Below are 21,664 nucleotides of genomic sequence, written 5' to 3' on the forward strand. Positions count from 1 at the left end.
AATAGGACCAGGGTATGTCTACCAGGGACAAAGGTTGATGAAATTGCAGAGCAGATATCATCTTTTAGCATTAGCAAGGGCACATGATGCAAGAAAGCAAGCTTATATAGCATCAGCCAAAAAAAAAAAAAAAAACACCCCTTATTTCACCCATTCCCTCGCTCCAAATGTTTGTCAAGTTCTGCCTTGAATCTATTTAAGCTATCAACTTCTATAACGACAGATGGAAGTTTGTTCCACCAATCAACCACCCGCTGGCTAAAGGCACACTTCTGCACATCTATTCTACAACCGTCTTTCCTCAATTTGAATTTATGCCCTCTCAGGTGATTACTCTGAGCAAGAGGAAGAATCCCATCAGCATTCAGCATGCTCAAAACCATTCAAGGCTTTATATACCTCAATCAGATCACCTCGCAAGTGCCTAGTCTCCAGACACTAATTTTCAAAATTTAAGCGTTTCTTTGTAAGGGCAACCCTTTGTTTTGTTCACTAATCTTGTTGCCCTTCTCTGTACTCATTCCAACAGCTCTACATCTTTCTTAAAATGAGGCCTCCAGACCTGTATACAGTACTCAAGGTGTGGCCTGACCATTACCTTATACAAGGGGATAATCACCTCCTTATCCCTGCTAGAAAAATTTCTGTATACCATTGACAAGACAACATGAGCTACTCTTGCAGACCGTCTGCACTGCTCAGAAAACTTTGTATCTGCCTGCAGAATTACCCCCAGAATTAGCAGCAATTTTCCTCCACACTGCTCCAATTTGTGCACCAGTCTTCCATGTGCAACAGTATCAAAGGCCTTTCTAAGACCAAAATATATGATATCAAAGTTATCTTTGCATCCAGTTCCTTTGTGACTATCATAGTATCCAATCAAATTAGTCAGACAAGACTTCCCCTTAAGAAACCCATGCTGTGTCCGAGCTATAACTGAAGTCTTGTCTAGATGATCCTGCAATGCTTCTTTAACCAGTGCCTCCATTAATTTCCCTGGAACAGAAGTTAAACTAACAGGTCCGCAATTACCTGTGTCTCCCTTTGTCCTCCTTTGTGGATTGGAGTCACATTTGCAAATCTCCAGTCCATGGGTACCTCCACTGAGTCCAGGGAAGCTCTCATAATTATGGCTAAGGGTTTGCTTACTTCCTTTGCTGCCTCCTTTAATATAACTGGATAGATTCCATCCACCCCAGGTGCCTTTCTTATGTTTATCTTCAACAATTTCTCCTCCACTTTACTCTCAGTTATTACAAGATTATCTAGTTTACTGCCAGAGGTGTATTCAACTGGTGATCCTGCTCAGGTAGCTAACAAAATATTCATTTTGTTTGTTAGATACCTGAGCTAGATCATCAACAGTTGAACCATCCATATCAAGTGGACCAATCTGATTCATCCCCTTCCTTCTAGAGTTTACATAAGTAAAGAATTCTTTGCTGTTTTTCTTTGCATCCTTTGCCAAAGATTTCTCATAATCTGCCTTCTCCTGCCTTTAAGGGCAAAAAAGGTGATATTTGCATACGTTGGCACTAATGACTAAGAGTAGGAGATCAGCTGACTTATTTAACAGGTATAGCACAATGTTGAAAACAATTCGAGAGTTACAGTAAATTTTGAAAGTGTCTGCAATTCTGCCCAGTCCTGACAGAAAGGAGTATGTGATGAGAGCCTTGTTAACCAATTCAGCCATAGAGATATTGTGCAAGGCTCGAGGGGTAGTATTTTTCTCAGCATGGTTGTTGCTTGTTAATAGGAAACACTGCTTCTACAGGTATGAGATGCATTTAAATAGAAAGGGTCCAAGAACATTTGCTGATGCTATCAAGGTTTTGTTAAGTGGGTTGGAAAACTGCTATTTTAGGGGGATACACAGACTAATAGATTAACAACCTCAAAAGCAAGGTGCGAGGGATTTCAAAAACTACTGGGAGTCATCACGAGATAAGCAAATACATAGACTATGTTTGGGTAACTAAAAGAAAGAACAGGCACATGTATACTTACATGCACCAATGCTGGTAGTATAGTATTTAAATTTGATGAATTTGAAGTGCTGGTCAAGATATCAAATGCAGACATTGCTGGAATTTTGGAGATGGTGGTGTCACTCAGATATAAGGGATACAAAATTTGAATATGGGTAGAACAATGTATACAGAAAGGACAACAAACAGGTTAGGAGGGAGGTTATGCTCTCAGTTAAAGAAGCACAAAATCTAAGGCAGTGAGTGCATCCAGTTGACATGGGTGGTCAGTGCAATGTGGAGTCAGTTTGATGTGACATAAGCACTAGGAAAACAAAAATGAGAGGAGTGTGTTATAGGCCTAATGACTGTGATGAGTAGAAGAAACAGCTGTGCTGAGAAAGAGTGGGCCTGTAAATCAGAATGTCTTATAATGGGAGATTTTAACTTTCCATATATTATTAACTGGAACTTGAGTTGGTCACTCACACTAGCAAGATTTTGTGGATTTACTGGATGATTGTTTACTACAGCAGTATGTTAGAGTGGCAACGAAAGACCAATACTCTTGATCTGATTATCAGCAGCTATTCTCCAGGAATTAAGAATCTGCAGATAAAAGAACCACTAGGTGACAGGGATCGCAGTGTATTGAGGCAGGATTTATTTGTAGATGTAAATACTATCAATGGTAAAAGGAATGGCTGCTGCTTTTGTAAAGGTGACTGTAACAATCTTTGTCAGTTTTTAAATTCTATACAGTGAGACTAACTGATGACGTTACCATCAGCAAATTCTAAATAGGAACTAAGAGTAAAGTGAAGGAGAAATTGTTGAATATAAAACAAGAAAGGCACCTGGGGGTGGATGGAATCTATCCAGTTATATTAAAAGAGGCAGCAAAGGAAGTAAGCAAACCCTTAGCCATAATTACGGAGTTGAGAAGTTTTTACTTCATAACTGAAATGAGGGGGGTTTCAATCTCAGTGTGCTGGAAAATAATGAGTAAAAACTGAATTTTTACTGTTAGTTTTTAGAGTTCTGCTTTTAATGCATACAGCATTAAAAACAGAACACATTTACCATTAAAATAACCTCAACTATGAAAAATATATAATGGTTGGGCTCGTTATATATATTATAAACATAACATTATACACAGCCTATATATATATACACTGGTGTTCAAAGAAAGTGCACCACCCCTTAAAATTGTAATTGTCATCCAAATAATGTAAGTATATGGCAATATTTCTTACAGATTGCATCAGATAAGAGTGACACGTGTGGGTGATGAGGTAATATTGCATCAGCTGTTACTTTCAGCTATATAAGCATGCTCTGCAAGAGTTGCAGTCATTCTTTGACTGTGTCAAGGTGGCAAGTTACTTGCAGCTGACGCCACAAAGAAAGAGTGCTACTGTTGCTTTACATGAGGAAGGATGTTCTTCCCATCATATTGCTTATTATTAGAGTATCTTGTAATCAGTCGACAATGAGTAGATTTCTTTCCAAACTCAAGAATACTGGTTCTGCTGATAGGAAAAGAGGAACCAGATGCAAACGAGTCTCTATGCCAAAACAGGACTGCATTTTGAAGCGCTTATGCCTTAAAAACCATAAAGCTTCTTCGTCTGAGATGAAAAGAGAATGGGAAGAACATACAGGAGTGATAACAATTGCAGTAACAATCAGAAGGTGCCTCTTCAAAAATGGACTTGTAGCTCATTTAATTTGGTGCAAGAAGCAGGTCAAATGGACCCCCGAGCAGTGAAAGTCAGTTATTTTCTCAGATGAGTAGAAATTCAACCTGCATGGCTCTGAAGGGAGACAAACGATTCGCTATTGACTGGGTGAAGAATACCATCCAGACTGTATGGTGTCTACAGTGAAATTCCCTACCAGACAAATGATATGGAGATGCATTTCGTATCGCGGAGTAGGTCACCCAGTTTATAAAATGTTCAGTAAATGCCAATGGATACCTGGCTACACTGGAAGGAAACTTGCTGCCAACCATTAGAGACCATTTCAACCTGCCAAGTAACTGCATCTTTCAGGACTACTCTGCTCCTTGTCATCGGGCAAAAAGTGGTGCAAGTTGACACTTCTGTAGTTACTTTAGCTTCATTTCTGCATTAGAGGTTCGATAGTAATTTATTTACATTTGTTACAGGTGAAAAAATGGTTGGAAGAACGGTCCATTACAACCCTTAGGTGGCCAGGAAACAGCCTGGACTTAAATCCTATAGAGAACTGTTGGCAACATGTGGAATGTGCAGTTGCCAGAAAGAAACCAAAGACCCTTCGTGAACTTCATAATTTGTGTTTGAAACCACGAACTATCAGTTGATTATCTTCAGAAATTGACCTTGTCAATACTTCGACGGTGTGCTGCTGTCATCAGGGCCAGAGGCAGTTCAACTAAATATTAGTTTGCACCTGGTGAACTTTTCATTTTGTTTTCCATTTAAAATGATAAACTGAAGCAAATTGAGGGCTTCTGATAACATTTCAGCCATATTTCTGATAACATTTCAGCCAAAATTTTCCATTTTGGAATATTTTGAGAGCACCTGTCAAATATTACTTAGCTTTGCCGTAACTATTAATAAATATCTTTTGTTTATATTTCTATTTGTGATACTAGTCATTAATATAACATACCATCGTGAAAAAGGATTAGAAATGTGAAATTTCTAGGTGATGCACTTTCTTTGAACACAGTTATCGACTTAATAAATAGTAACAATAGCTTAATTTTCAGTACTTACCTTAATATAATCTGCAGTTAGGCTTAGAGTGAATAAGGTAGAATAGACTAAAAATTGGATTTAATGTGGATGAGCTTAAATTTTTGAAACGGAGTTAAAATATGCTCAAGGAAATAGAAGTGCACTTCTTCATCCTTGGTTGTCGTGAATTAAAGTTGAAACGAATTGAACTGTGAGAGTATAATCAAGAGACCAATAGCCGTAATGATAGGCTTTTGTTATTAAAGTCTTCAGTTGGTAAAAGTGAAGAAAGAGAGAGCACGTGTATTTTAAAAGAACTCTAAGTTCCTGTGATGCTCTTTGATGCATGTGGGAATCTCAGGTGCTTAAGATTCCAGACCGGGGAGAGGTTGTAGGGTAATTTTGCATTTAATACGTTTAATTTAGATTGATGCCGAAACCATTCTATGATAAGGGCTTCATACCGATAAATTCTGAAACTAGATTGTAATTTAATAATGAGGGTTGCTGAATCTAAGGTGTGTGGTTATGGGATTGTACATGTAAAGTCAGTTCTGTATTTGCTTGTCCAGTTTTAAAGCTATTATAATGATAGTATGCTCGTGTATTTGATGTTTTTGTAGAGCCGCATTTTGAAGTAGTGCTTCCGATATAGCATGCATTACATTTTTGCTGGCATTTTATTAAATATACTATGTTGTTCAAATCACAGATTTGGTATTTATAAGTTTCTTTACAAGAATTAAACATGGATCCTAGTCTATTGTATGTTGAAAATATGAGTGTAATGTCGGTATTTGCAAATATTTGACAAAACTGTCTAGCAAGGTAACTGTGATAAGAAAGAACTACGCGTAAACTGTTGTGTGTGTTATGTTTGGATGGATTATTAATATTATTTTGGACATTGGAAATAGTTTTTTGAATTAACTGTAAGGGGTATTTCCTGGATATAAATTTTTCTGTAAGATATTGAAGTTCGTTAGATAAGTCAAAACGTTTTGTGTTGAACTGTATTTGATGGCATTATATATTTGATTGTACAGAACAGCTGTTTTTGTGCTAAAAGGGTGGTGTGATTCATAATGTAAGTATTTTCCGGTGTGGGTGTTTTTTCTGAAAATTCTGGTTCTGAGTTCAGTATCAGCTTTATATATGGTAAGGTTTAGAAAATTTAATTGTCCGTTTTCCTCAAATTCAAGAGTGTACTTTAATCTATCGTGAAAGGAATTAAACTTAATAAAAAGGTCATCAATTATAGTTTTATTACCAATTATAAGGATGTCATCAGCATAGCGCATATATAATTTTAACTCTGTAGGGTAAGGTTGTAAAACTTGGTTTTCTATAGAGGCTAAGTATATTTCAGACAGGGGGGCTGAGGTCCCCAATCCCATAGGTAAACCGGATGTTTGTAGATATATTTGATTATTGAAATGGAAATTTCTAGTATCTAAGAGATATGAAGTAAGTTCCAATATGCTATTGATCGAGAGAGAGGTACGATTAATTAGGGTGCTGTCATTGGTTAAGAAATCATGTAGAGCCTGTAAAGCGGTTGGTAGATGTACAGTGGTGTATAGGGATACTATATTGAAAGATGCTAAATTATCTGTGTTGGAAATAATAATGGGGTTTATTTTCTCAAATAATTGGATATTATTAACTCTAAATTTAGAAAATTTTGTAATGGGGGGAAATAATCTTAAACAGAAAGGAGGAAAGGTTAGCAAAGACTGATTTATTGAAAGAAATTATCGGTCTTAGCGGGTGGTTGGGTTTATGCAGTTTGGTGATGCCAAACATGTGCGGAAGAACGTTATTTCGTATACCGATTTGTTGCAAGGTATGTAAATTGATTTTTTTTTTTTGTCCTTAGGTTTCTTAAAATAATATCAAGTCTGTTTTTATGTTTGGTAATATTATATGTATTGTCGGGTTTGTATGTATCTGGGTCTGAAAGGATTTGGTTCATTTTTTTCAATATATGTACTTTTATCTAAGATCACTATGGTGTCTCCTTTATCTGCTTTCTGTATGATAATATTTGGGTTATTTCGTAATTTATGTATGTCTGCTAACTGCTGTTTATTTATATTAGATTGCGATTGGAATTTTGATTTTAAAATGGAATTAGACTGATGTATTATGTGCCATTTATCGGGGTGATGTTCTAATTTGGTCTGGAGTTCTATAATACAATCTTTAGAAGGATAATTATTGTCTTTAATGGCAAAATTAAAACCATATTCAAGACCAGCAAGTTCAGTGCAGGTGAAAGGTTGAGAGGAAATATTGACGGTAGATATTTTTTGAGGATTGTGTGTTTTATGAGTAAGGGAGTTCCCTTTTTTTGCTGTGTCTTTGTTCAATATCTTTTACAGCGGCTCTAATGCGTGTTTCATTATATGTGGTAAATTCTAACCAGGTTTGGGGTTCCATTTTTCTTTTAAGACTAAATTTTATAAAATGTATTTGATGAAGGAGTTGGTATTCTTTGTTATATCTTTTTGATAATTCTTTTTGTATGATACTAATATAGGTTTGATGAACAATGTATGGATATTTTTTGCAGGTATGTTTGGGGAATATATGGGCAAATTTAAGGCATTTTTTTAAAGAAGGAAATGTGGGTTTTATTGGTGAAGTATTTCATAAGAATTTTGGAAAATTGTATCTCTTTATTTAACATGATCAGAGGCATCAAGGACTAAGAGTTGATAGACTGGTGCAGATAAGGTGTGTTTAGACCATTAAGATATTTTTAAAAATTCTGACAATTGGATAAATTATAGAATATATCGCTCTGGGGATATGCGGTGGTCATTCCCTGACCTTTTCGCATCCTCTGTATTTGGTGGTTACGGGCTCGAACCCCGGTCTAATCAAGAAGTGTGTGCTACGCACTGCTGCTCCTGCCCACGGAGATGCCCTTGAACACCAGTGTGTGTGTGTGTGTACATATACATATAATGAGGCTATATATATATATATATATATATATATCTGATAATTAAAATAAATATGATATTTAAAATAAAAACATCAGCCAGTAGTACGGCAATAATGCAGAGCGAAACGAAACGCAAAATAATATAAAATAAACAAACAGAGAAGGGAAAGTAGAAATAATAGGACAAAAAGGTAGTCGATAATCCCCTGTATAATTTAGTCAATTAAGTCATTAAACCCAATTAATAAAAAAGATGTAAATTTAAAATAATGCCAATTACAAATAATTTAGCGGTACCCCCCTCGAAGGTACCAGTTCCAAAAGACGTGAAATATCACCAAAAAAGGGTTCACGTCTTTTGGAACTGGTACCTTCGAGGGGGGTACCGCTGAATTATTTATAATTGGCATTATTTTAAATTTACATCTTTGTTATTAATTGGGTTTAATGATTTAATTGACTAAATTATACAGGGGATTATCGACTACCTTTTTGTCCTATTATTTCTACTTTCCCTTCTCTGTTTGTTTATTTTATATTATTTTGCGTTTCGTTTCGCTCTGCATTATTGCCGTACTACTGGCTGATGTTTTTATTTTAAATATCATATTTATTTTAATTATCAGATATAATTAGGCATCATGTGGAGGATGTGCATTTGCTGCCTCTAATGATAGCTACATAGCCATATCTATTTATTTTTATTACTTTTGCCTAATTTTTACCTCACATAATATATATATATATATACACACACACAGTAGACTCGATTTTCCTGATAATCGATTTCCCGGTTAATCCAAAAATACAGTAAGTCCCCAACGTACGTTCCAGGAATTCTTACGTAAGTTGAGTTTTACATAACTCGGGAATGACTAATAAAACATTGCTCCTATATCTGTGATATGCCAAAATTACAAAAACCACATAATATCCTCAGAAGAATGAAGTAAAATAGTTATATATTTTTAATTAGTTCAATTAAAAACTATCTGGAGACAGCGTCGAAGTTGTTGGAGTGGTACATAAGAAAAGAAAACATTAAAGGAAGAAACTGTACAGTAAAAACTGATATGTATTTCATAGCCTTGGTCGCTTCATGCTTCTCATATTCTGTCTTTCTCCTTTATTATTGTGTTCACTGTTGACACTGACAAATCTAAATTCTGCGCGATACTTGTTCTGTGACCATTTTCAAACATCCTTATTTTAATTTTCTGATCCGAATCGATCGCTTTCCTCTTTTTTTTTTTTTTTTTGATATATTTATTAGTAGATTTACTTATTTGATAGATAATAACGGTCAAAATGAAATTTTCTGTAAAGAACTTCACAGGGTTAAGGCGAAAACTCACTATTATCACCCCACGTGAGCTCATTTTACTAAAGCACATTTCTGGAGGTCACTGCCATAAAACAAAAACAATTTACACTTTCCGGGTTATTGGGCTTTTCTGTTAGTGCATCTAATTATAAACGGGTAGTAAACTCGATCGTATTGCATTTGCAATAATACCAATAGCTAGAATTCTGTGAGATTTTTACGTTATTATGGTGAAATGTGTGTCCCCTTTTTTTATATGACTGAAATCTTCAGTCATATAAAAAAAACCTTTAAGAATCTTCTCTTCATTCCTATTTTTAAGCTTGTTACTCCGTATCCCGCTAGTGGAATTTGTGCATGCCGTGATCTTCATTATTGATTGCTTATTATTATTATTCTGTTTTAAGTTTTACAATACTAAAAAATTTTTAAAAAAATTTGAATGAAAAAAAAAATTAACATAAGTTCGAAGTTACATAAGTTGGGGAGTTAGTACAGTATATCCAAAAATATTCAGCAACCTACGTAAAAAATATGGCAATGGATAAAAAACTTATCACGCACTACTCGCGTGTCCAATACGATGCTTCCCTTTATTTTGTTCGATGTCGATTTTAAATCTAATAGCTTCCCTTTATTTTTTACAGTTTCGCGCATGGTTTGGTCACTAACATTATAGTGGTTCTTTAGAGATTTAACAGATGCACCATTTTCAAACTTTTGAATAATTTCAAGTTTTTGTTTAATTAAAGCGCAACTCGCTTGTGTTTACCCATCATTTTCACAATGTCTAAACAAAAAAAATTTTTTGTTATCCCACCCTGACATAAACAACAAAACAATTTTTTCTCTTTGCAGTGCAATGAAACACAACAATCAAAGCGATGCACAAAAACAAACTAAACATTTGTTCTCTCTTTTTTTTAGTGTCGGGGTCGGGTGTGAAGACAGTGGGGGTTGCAAAATAATCTCCCAATGATGACTTTATAACGCCCTGCTTGTCACTTATTTACGACTCACAAAACATCTGTCTATACCTATTCTAGTTATTACTTAACTTTTATGACTTCTGGTTTTGTTTTGTTTTTTTTAAATTTTTTTTATTTGGAGTCTTGAAGTGTCCCGGTAAATTGAGAGTCTGCTGTATATATATATATATATATATATATATATATATAGCCTCATTATATCATAACATTACTGATATTTAAACTACTTGTTCACTACATTTTCAGCATATATATATATATATATGCTCTTTAGGGATTTTCTTATTCTCTTTGCCTAAGTTTTCATGTTTGCAGTTTTTTATGAAAACTGCAAACATGAAAGGAATTAGAACCTATAGCACAGTCATTAGTATCCTTGGGGATTGATAGGTGTGACATTTTAAAATTTTCTGGATTTTAGAGGGGTATACTGTTCAGCAGTTTTAGGACACATTTCAATAAATATAAGCATAAAAAACTGAACTTATTACACCTGTAAACATTTATAATGACTTTAATGTTCTTTCATCTGTTTTTGCAGGCAGCAATGTTTAAACTGCATGGATAATACAGCAGTGTTAATTATCACAGCAGAACAGAACTGCCTTTGTAAGAAGTTGCCATAGTACCGCACTACTTTCATTACATAGATTTGGCTATACACAACTCGGAGAATTGATTTCGCATCGCGCCTCACATCAAACAACCTCTTTACAGCTGTTTTACAACTTTTGCTTCTGCTAAGACTACCTGAAAGAGGCAGTCATAGCAGTCTGATCTTTTAAGAACACTGAATTACCTATGCAATTTAAATACTGCTGGCAACAAAAAAATAGATACAGGACAAGAGAAGACTGCATCTTATAAAGAAAGAAATATCATCGTTTTTTTAGATTCTTAAAGACAAATGAAATCATTAATATAAGTAGTGCCAGACTGTTTTCTTAATATTAAAAACCAAGGTTAAAAAAAGTTGATTTTTTTTTGGATTGTAAAGCAACAGATTTTACACAGTTCACTGTACTTAGCACTGTGTGTATGGGTTAAAGGTATAAGACAGAAAATATACCTGTTGGCATTAGACTTGAACTTTTATAGATCGTAGAGTTTTGGGAAAAAGATGTAAAGGAAGCTTGTTCCAGAAAACAGAAGTCGAAACGATAAATGAGGAAAAGTCTGTTCTGTGAGTTTGAACTTGAAAGTGAATGCATGATGTGTTCAGACTAATTTGGAAGAGATTGGAGAAATTACAAATGCCAATTCAAAAGAACACTGTCCATGAAACCATCTATAAAAAATGCATGCAGGAGAAAATGAACATCTATAAGACAGACTGCAAAAGAAGTTTGTAAGATGTGGTTCGGTAATCAACCTAACCGCCTTCTTTTGAATGGCATCATGAAGCTTATGAGAGGTTTGGGGAGGGGGGGAGTGGCATCAAACAAGGTGTGGAAACAATATTTCATGGCAGGGAAGATTTGAGATCTGTACACAGAGAGCAGTTTAGAAGCCAAGTAATGCCATGAGCAAAAAAGAAAACCCAGTTTTGTTGACGCAGAGGAAGCAAAATTCAAGACTCATTCTTCTGGGAAATAAGACAGGTAAGTTTTAGAAGGATTGAAGCTAAGTCTTCTTCACCCCATTAATCACACTGAAGAATTACCTGTAGGTCAGCATTTAAGGTATTGGTGGTAGATATTAGAGAAGTTGAGGCTTTTGGTGCAGGGAAGTTCCTCAAACCAGAAGGCTGAATGTAGTGTTCAGTCATCTGCAAAACTATGGATAGGATCACCAGTCGGTGGAAGGGCATTAACCTGCAACAAGAGTGATAGAAAGAAGTGAAGGTTGTCAAACACTAGCATAAGTGGAGAAGTTAGAACATAGTGTGTTCACCAGCAGCAGCGAATAGTCAAGAAAAAAACTAGATAATGAATTGCAAAGACCTTTATGCCAAACATGATCAAAAGCCTTTGAAATGTCAAGAGCAAACTACTGAGTTTCCAATATTTCCAAAAAAATTTGTCCAAAGATGAGTACGATCAAAAAAACTATCACTAGTGGATCAACACTGATGAAATCCATACTGCCGATCAGATGGTTTCAAAATAGTGAAATATCTCCTTCTCTGCTGAAAAAGCAGAGAAGGAGATATTTCCTTTCAGTGGTATAATTCTTATACCACTGAAGTATATATTCAATCCCTCCTTTCAATCTGGTAAATTCCCTTCTCAAATCCAAAAAAAAAAGAAGCAATAATTGTCCCTGTTCCAAAGGGAAACCGTTGTAACTCTATAATCTGTAACTTATTTCGCCCAATAGCTGGGGCGAAATAGAGCTGCAAAATTATTTGAAAAAATTCTTCACAGCAAACTCATGGGTTTTCTTTAAGTAAATCAGCTCACCCATCAACAACAGTATGCCTATCACTCTAAAAGATCCACTGATCTTGCACTTGTTGACTTCTTCTCAAGGATCATTGAGTCTTGAAAAGGGTCACTATTTTTTTTACTTATCTAAAGCTTTTGATTGCATAAACCATAATATTCTACTTAACAAACTCAATAATCTTGGCTTGAGAGGGAAAATTAACCATATCCTTGAAGACTACCTTACTGATAGGCCATAAGAACAAATCAGTCATACATACTCAGTACCTCAAGGCTCACTTCTCGGACCTATCCTATTTGTTCTTTACATTAAGAATTCCTCTCTCTTCTTCCATCTTCTCACCTAGTAGCATATGCCGATGATATTTCCATCCTGATCACAGATAAAGACTAATCAGCTTCAACTCAAAATCTGTCTTGCTCTCTGGGATGCAAAGTTGGCTTCAAAAGAATCAGCATACATTGAATCCAGAAAAATCAAAATACAGGGTGTTTAGAACAAAAAACAAACCAGTAAATATTGATTTCGATGTAATATACAAAAAAAAAAAAAAAAAAAACCTTGAAAGGGTGAATGAAACCAAGTTTCTCAGAATATGGCTAGATGACAAGCTAAGTTGGGCAAAACAAATGATATCCCTACAAAAGAAAACTTCGTCACTAGTGGGAATACTCACCAGGGTCTCTGCCTGGGTGTTTCCCCTTCTCAGACTAGTATTCCTTTCTTTAATTCAGCCGCACCTCACCTATGGAATTATCTCATGGGGTACCACCAACCAAGAAAACCTTGTAAGAATCGATGCGTTTGTTCAATTTTGGGCCTTCCCTGGAACACATCGGTTAGTTTGAGATACAAGGAAGTGAGACTCCTCAGCATCTATTACTGCTACAGAAAGCCGAGACGGTCTTTGTTTACAATGCTTTGAAGACACCAGGTCGTCCCCCCCTTCAGATCCTTTTTCATAACCATAGAAGAAGTATTGCACAATCTAAGAAATGAAGCAAACCTGTAGGTTCTGCTTAACAGAAAAGCCATAGGTCAGAAAAATATAAAATACAGAGGCACTAAAACCTGGAACAAACTTCCTGCAAAAATCAAAAATGTCACTTCACTAAACTGATTCAAGAAACTATTAATTGAACACATCACCAGGGATGTCTGATTCAAATTACCTTATACTCAAATCCTGGATTTTAAAAACACAGAGGAAATCATTACCAACATGGAAATAACGTACAAATGTTAAAGGAAGCAGTTAGCAAATAGTTTGTAAATTTCTGTGCATATATCTCATCATTTAATTGTAAAAATGTTCACAATGCTATTATAAGAAGTGATGGTTTACGAAGTCTTCTGTAAAGCAATGTACAAAAAACTCCAATGTATTTTTGTCTTTTCTGTTAAACATTACCATTTCATCTCTAGATAAATAATTTCATCTGACATAATCTGAGAAAACATTAGGATCATAAGGCTTAAAACATTAATCAAAAAAAGAAAAGAAAAAAAAAGAAATCATGCAGATCACCAAGTTGCGATGTGAAGTCCCTAGAGGACTATTAACATTGTGTACTTGTAAAGTTTGTTGGTGAGAAAAAGATAAAGGGTGCAAGAATAGGAGTAACTGTATTCTCATAGGCAAATGATGAAGCTGTGTGAGGCCATTAGTAATTGCAAAAGCTTTGGCATTTTGACCACCCAGGTTCATACAAATAGAAAACTAAAGTCAACAGAGTCATGAACATTAAAAATAACAAGGACAATTAACTCATTGTTAGAAAAGTTAGACTGGAGAAAGTAGAATTTCAAAGAAAGATAGTCAAAGAGTTCAAGTGATTAGTGGAGTTGGGATAGAGGCAATAGATAAATTTGACAAAATGGGGGCACAGAGAATTTAAGCCAGAGATCAAAAAGAGAAAATTTGAATTAGGAAGTCTCTGATGTGGAATATTGGAGCAGACACATGTACAAGTAGCACCTTTGAAATAAAAGGAATCACATAGTGAATAATTAGAGGAATAAGATGAATAGCGGTTGAGGTAACTGATAACTGCTAACTTCTTTACAATCATTAGTACAATGGTCCTTGAGGTTGTCACAGACATTCTCTCAGATATGCCAGACAAGCTGTACTTGCTACCTGGGAGACTAAAACGCTGTTGGAATTGATATTCGGGTGACACTCAAGTCAAGTGATGGCCTCCGTAGCCGAGTGGGCAGGAGCGGGAGTACAGTAGCACACGCTCTTGACAATGCTCGTGCATTGTCTACCTTGACAATGCACGGGCATTGTCAAGGTAGACCGGGGTTCAAGCCCCCGAGTGCTGAATACGGTCAATCTGCCAACTCGCACTGGACCAGCGTGGCAGATTATGGTCCATTTCCCTCAGCATGAATTGTTGAGGAGGCTTCCATCCTGCAGTGGGTTGATAATGGCTGCACTTTACTTTACTTTTACAAGTCAAGTGGACCCAATTTCGGCGAAGTCCGGAGAGAGTGTGACAATCAAATCCTCTGCTTGCACCTTCACAATGGAGGGACTGTTAGAATTCTGGGTATAACCCCCATGCACAAGCACACTGTGGGTGATCATCCAGGAGTGAACCAACGTAAGCAGGAGTCGAGGTGTGCCCAAACTACACGAAGGAATGCCGCAGTTCCAGTCAACCCTTCCCCATCTCTACCATCATGCAGTATGGCTGATGACTTTTGAGGTTATGTACATCATGGCGAGATACAATCTTCCTTATATTTCAAGGATACAGCTCTAAAACGGTGTTTGCAGGCTATCTGCTAGTTAGTACACAGGATTGAACCTATTGGACTCTTTAGGGGACTTCAAGATCAGCTAGTGTATAATCTTGCTCCCTCTACTCTGCCAGATAGTGATTGGAGGGAGTCCGAGTAGTGTATGCAAGGGGGGGGGGGCATTGTCAAGGTCACATTATGTCAAGGATCTGGATATATTCTTCCCATGTGTACGGCATATCCAAAAATTTCATTACTTCATACAGCTTGTCCCCCCCCCTCACTTTTTCAAACATTTGAATACACAATGAATTGTGAACCTAATAGAGTAAGCTTATCTGCGAAAAAATCTAAACCTCCCAAACACTTAGTTCATTTTGCAAATATACGTGGTCCCAGTTCTAATCTCACCAATGTCCATTTCCACTTACAGTCTGCCAAATCCCATGTACTTTTTCTGACAGAAACTCAGTTATCGGTTGATTCAACTACTGTTCATCTCAGTTGCCCAAATTATTAGCTGTATGATTCCTATCGCCTCAAAGGTGGTACTTGTGCATATGTGCATTCCGATATTCCCTGTCAGAGACTTGGTAATTTGAAATCTACTCTTTTTGAATTTCTCTGGCTTAAAATCTCTCTACCTCATTGTGTCAAATTCATCTGTTGTCTACCATTCTCCCAACTCCACATCGCTCTGAGCTCATTGACTTCCTCTCTTTGCAAATTGACTTTCTCCAGTCCAACTTTCCTAACAGTAAGGTAATTTTCCTTGGTGATTTTAATGTTCACAACTCCAGCTGGCTTCCATTTTCTAGTCGCACCGATCCAGATGGTCGAGATGAGGCTTTTGCAATTACTAATGACCTTGCACAGATTGTTCATTCATCTACAAAAATACTGGACAATCCTAAGCATACAACCAACACACTTGATCTTTTCCTCATAAAAAAACCCTTCTAAGTACATGGTCCAAGTGAGTGGTCCTTTAGGTACCTCAGATCACAACTTGGCGATTGTCTCTTCTCCAATGGAGCCTTTATCTCATGGCTGTTCCCAACCTTGTGTTGTTTGGCCTTACAAGAATGTAAAATGGGATGACCTGCGAGATTTCTTTTCTTTAGTCGGATTACTGTTTTGAAACTTCTGATGTCAACGTTTGCTCAGATCGTGTCAGTGAAATTATTCTTGTAGAAATGGAATCCTTTATCCCACACTCCACTTTAATATCTCCACCTTTATCTAACCTTGGTTTTCCAATAAATGTGCTAAGGCTGTTCAAGAGAACGTTGCATATTGTAATTGGCTTGTTTCTAATTCTTCAGTTCATTTTCTGCCTACACCAAAGCTCGCAACAATTGTAAAGCAGTGAATAATCGGTCCAAACTAGATTTTGTACAGGCTAAGAGTAGAAAACTTGCTTCTTGCCCTAATGGTAGCCGAGCATTCTGGTCTCTTGCCAAAGCTATTGGCTGCAACTTTTGCCCATCTCTGCTCCCAACTCTGTCAAAACTAGATTGTTCTGTTCTCACTTCAGCCAAGGATAAAGTTGACCTGCTAGCATCCCATTTTTCTTCCAACTCACATATTAATAATCTTGGTAAAACACCTCCCGCCATTACCAACACTCTCCATTCAATGCCTCCTGTGGTCTTCCATCAAAAGAATGTCAGAAGGATTTTGACGAATCTTGATGCTAAGAAAGTTCAAGTTCCTGATGGTATTTCTCCACTTGTTCTCAAAACCTGTGCTCCTGAATTTATTTCTGTTCTTTGCTGCCTTTTTTCATTGTCTTATTCCAAAGGTGTTTTTCCTTCTGCTTGGAAATTTTCTCATATCCAGACAGTTCCTAAAAAGGGTGACAAATCCCTCCCCTCCCATCCAATTACTTTTACTCTTCCTAAAGTAATGGAGAAATCAATTAACCACCAACTTTTAAACTACCTAGAAACCTTCTGTCTGATCAAGGATCGCCAGTATAGGTTCCATCAGTGTCAATCCACTGGTGACATTCTGGCTTATGTTACCCATTTATGGACAAATTCAATGAAAAAGTTCGGTGAAACACAAGCAGTTGCTCTTAACACCTCAAAGGCTTTCAATCATGTTTGGCATAAAGGTCTTCTAAACAAACTTCCATCTTATGGTTTGCCAACAGTGTTTTGTAATTGGTTATCCTGTTTTCTCTCTGATCGCTCACTGAGGGTGATGGTAGATGGCTCTCTGTCTTCTAACTTCTCCACTAAGGTTCAGTTTTTTCCCACACTCTGCCTCTTGTAAATTAATGCTCTTCTTCCATTGACTGGAAATCCTATCCATAGTTTTGCCGATGATAGCACATTACATTCCACTTTCCATTTTGAGAAACCTTGCCCTGCTCAATCAGTTTCAACTTATCGAATATCCACTGCCAATTCCTTAAATGCTGATCTCCAATGGGGCAAAGACAACTTAGTTGATTTCAATCCTTCTAAAACTCAGTCTTTTCTTATATCTTGCAAAAAGGATTCTTCTGCTCCGATAGGAGCAGAAGAATCGGAGTATCAGTCCGAAGTGACACTTTGGTGACACTCCAATTTCTAGGCAAGATGATATATCTCTTTTGGGGATTATCCTGACTTCTAATCTCTCTTGGCACAAGCACATTACAAATATTGCTTCCTCTACATCTAAAAGACATGGTTTACCTCTTTCGCTCCTGGCATTACTTTTCTTCCAAACAGCTGTTCACTCTGTACAAATCGCAAATCTGCCCTAGAATGGAATACTGTTCCCACAACTGAGGTGGTGCCCCCAAAACCTCTCTTAGGCTTCTAGATTCCGTTCAGAAAAGGAGAGTTAGGTTAATTAATGGCTCATCTCTAACAGAGTCTCTGCACTTGCTGTCTCACAGATGTACCGTTTCTGCTGCATGCCTTTTCTACAGATACTTCCATGGGCACTGTTCTTCTGAATTGGCTTCTATAATTCTCACCCTCTCTCTCAAAACAGTCCGAACACGTGCTGCCACCAGCCAACGTCCATTTACTGTCCAACTTTCAACTCACAGAACCAACTTTTCATCTTCCTTGTTTATTCATTGAACTGCCGTTTTCTGGAACAACCTTCCTTCATACGTATTTCCTGAAAAATCACAGGAAGTACAGAAGTTCAAGTCTAATGTCAACAAATATCTTCTTTCATTTTCTCAACCTCCAACCCAAGCACGGTACTAAGTACCATAGGTTCTAGCACCTTTCATGTTTGAGGTTTTCATATAAAAAAAACAAAAAAACAATGTATACTATACATGTCAACAATACTCACGTGCAAGAATTATTTTCAGGTCTTATAACAGAACTAAAACGATCTTCTTCATCACCATTTTCCATGGCTATTCGAGATTGGTATGAAATGCTCCCTTCTATTTCTTGTGCAATCTTGGATGCCTTGGCTTCTTGTTTCTTATATTCTTCAGTGTTTTTATATTCTAGTGGTACACTTAAAGCGAAAAGAAATTTAATATCACATACTTTATTCATCTTTATAAAATCTTATATCTATTTATGGTCAAAATTAAAGATCAATTCACATGAAATGAACTAAAATCATGACATGATTTGGCTATTATCTGGTATGGAAGTACCCATTTATGAGAATATATAAATATAACAGTAAAATATATAAATAGAAAACATTGAACAGCATTCAGCCTATTAACAATGCACATATGACTGAATGTAGCTCAAAAGTATTCACTGCAGAAATTAAGATTTTGTGCGCTGTTAAAACTAATGGAAGGAAAAGTCATTTCAACTCTTACACTTTTAAGGATTCACAGACATACTCTGAAGTGTCAACCATGAAAATAGATTTAAACATCTTATTCAACCCATGAATGCTCACTGAACAAAATGTCTTCAAATTAATACCTGATGTCAACCTCACTACATGACTATTACAGTATTACAATATGCCATCACAGTCCCTCACATAAAAATAAAATAATATTTTATTATCATCACAGTATTACAATATGCCATAATATTCCCATTTAAATGAAAGTAATAAAATAATACTGTAATAAAATAAATCCACCTAAAAATTATTAACTTATGGAAATTTTATCACTGTTTGTCTTTGTTGAAATTCACAGGGAAGGAGGAGCAGCTACAAAAATTATATTGAACAGTAATAGAGATTTGGTACATGCTATCACAATTTCAATATTTCTTTCTTTCTTTCCCAGGAAATTTCTTATTCTTATTATTACTAGCCATATAGTGAAAGGGGCGCCTCCGTAGCCAGGTGAGCAGGAGCAGTAGTGCGTAGCATACGCTTCTTGATTAGAATGTAGTTCGAGCCCGTGACCACCAAATACGGAGGATGCGGAAGGTCAGGGAATGACCGCTGCATATCCCCAGCCTGGGTGAGGGTTGGCGTCAGGAAGGACATCCGGCTGTAAAAATTGCATGCCAAAACAAAAATGCTGACCTCATATATAATGGGAAAAAGCGAGGACAAAAAAAAAAAAAAAAAAACTAGCCATATAGCACAAGGAAGCCTGAGGCTTATGCTGCACCAGCTAAAATAAATTTCTGAGTTACCCTGAGAGAGAGAGAGAGAATTAGAAGGGAATCAACAAGAAAGATAAGGATGATGATATCCAGCTCAGGACCCTGGGTGTGCCAAGCCCATAACTCACCAGATGTGAGCCCCTGGGGATAATTTAATTGACACTTAAATTGCCAACAATACTGTGCACACACATCAGTCTTTTATAAGTTATAGAGCAGTATCAAGTAATCTTATTAGAAAAATTGCCTTATTAACACATTACTGAAACAATGCAATGTTAATAAAGCAATTAGTGTGATTTTTTCCTTTGATTCTATGTTATTTAATACCTTCAACCAGCATAATGTAATGATCATAATTTACAACACAGGGACTCTAACATCTAAGTGGCCATATTCTAAATGTTTCTCACTTCTTTTTAACTGATTAATAATTATGGTAGCTAGCATTATGGATAATGCCAGCTACCATTCTGTTCTATTAAATAAACCTCCTGGTTCAAATAGCAGAAATGCAGACATAATGGCTTGGCTGTCAAGGAATAATGTTCTATATATGGAGCTGCAAATTACAAACATGTACAGAACTCAAATAGATGCTGAAGTTATGCAAGAGCAAGCCAAACTGTATGAACTTGATTCCACCAAATGAAATCGGTCATGGCATTTTATGCAATTACTATTACACCACTCAATATAATCCATCAAAGTGATCTGGGCACAAAGTAGTTTACATGGTTGAAATAATAAAATGTTTACGATTCTTTCCATTCCATTTAGAATTTGCTGTTGGTAAAATCACCAGTTGGTCCCACTGTATAGAATTTAAAAACCATCTCAGATGACCATAGTCATCTTTATGAAAGCAAAACCCTTTCCTTTACCCTTGATGGTTGGTAGTTACCTCTTTAAGTAAATCACACCCTGTGATCGCTGCAACTTAGTGCTTTACCTTTACCTGCAGATTCTTAATGCATGAGGAATCACTGCTGATAATGAGATCAAGAGTATTACTACCACTGGTTGCCTCCAAACATGCTGCTACAGAAAATCCACAAAAGCTTTGCTAGTGTGGGAGTGACCAAATCACAAGTTCCAGTCAATATTTGGGAAATTAAAATCCCCCATTACAAGACAATCTGATTTACTGGCCCACTTTAATTCTTTATACAGCTGTTCATTATATACATCAGAATCATTAGGCCTATAACACACTCCTACTCTCAATTTTGCTTTCCCACTGCTTATGTCACACCAAACTGGCTCAACACTGCACTGTACACCCATGTCAACTGGCTGTGTTTCCTTAGATTTTGTGTTACTTAACTAATAACATAACCCCTCCTATCCTGTCTATCCTTTCTATACACATCGTACTCCACAAATTCCAATTCTACAATCTTTATATCTGTATTACACCACGTCTCTGAAATCCCAACAATATCTACCTTTGATGTTTTGACCAAGACCTCAAAATTCATCAAATTTATTTACTAAACTCCTAGCATTGGTGTATATGGAAGTATACATTATACATGCACCTGTTCTTATTCTTAGCTGCCCTAAAACAGCCCATGTGTTTACTTGTTCTGCAGTCACTCCCAGCAGTATCTGAAATCCACCGCACTTTGTTTTCCAGGCTACTGTTCATTCATAGAAGCAGTGCAAGAATCACTTTCATCTCAGTCAGCAGCTACTGTTAATCTATTAGTTCATGTATCTTAGCAGTTTATATTTAGCAGTTTTCTGACCCACCTAACACTCCCTCCATAGCATAAGCAAATATTCTTGCAGCCTTTCTATTTAAGTGTATTCCGTTCCTGTAGAAGCAGACTCTCCTGTTAACAAACACAGACAAGGCTGAAAAAAATTCCACCGCACGATGCTTGCAAAATCTATCCAGGAACGAACTGACTGACAAGGCTCTCATCATATACTCCCTCCTATCATGTCTGGGGAGACACTTTCAAATGATACTTTAATGGTTTGAGCAAGCTC

At 36.5% G+C, this 21,664-nt stretch overlaps 1 protein-coding gene across 1 annotated transcript in view; it reads right to left on the reverse strand.

Annotated features, from left to right (window-relative positions):
• LOC150076552 (uncharacterized) overlaps positions 1–21,664 on the reverse strand; it is a 382,951-nt gene that overhangs the window by 199,994 nt on the left and 161,293 nt on the right. The window contains exon 8 of the mRNA XM_090387042.1: positions 18,417–18,590. Within this exon, the coding sequence (XP_090243168.1) occupies positions 18,417–18,590 (174 nt within the window). The remainder of the gene's footprint in view (positions 1–18,416; positions 18,591–21,664) is intronic.

The sequence above is a fragment of the Mastigoproctus giganteus genome, chromosome 13 (assembly GCF_048544385.1).
Source record: "Mastigoproctus giganteus isolate SK-2022 chromosome 13, ASM4854438v1, whole genome shotgun sequence".
NCBI lineage: Eukaryota > Metazoa > Arthropoda > Arachnida > Uropygi > Thelyphonidae > Mastigoproctus > Mastigoproctus giganteus.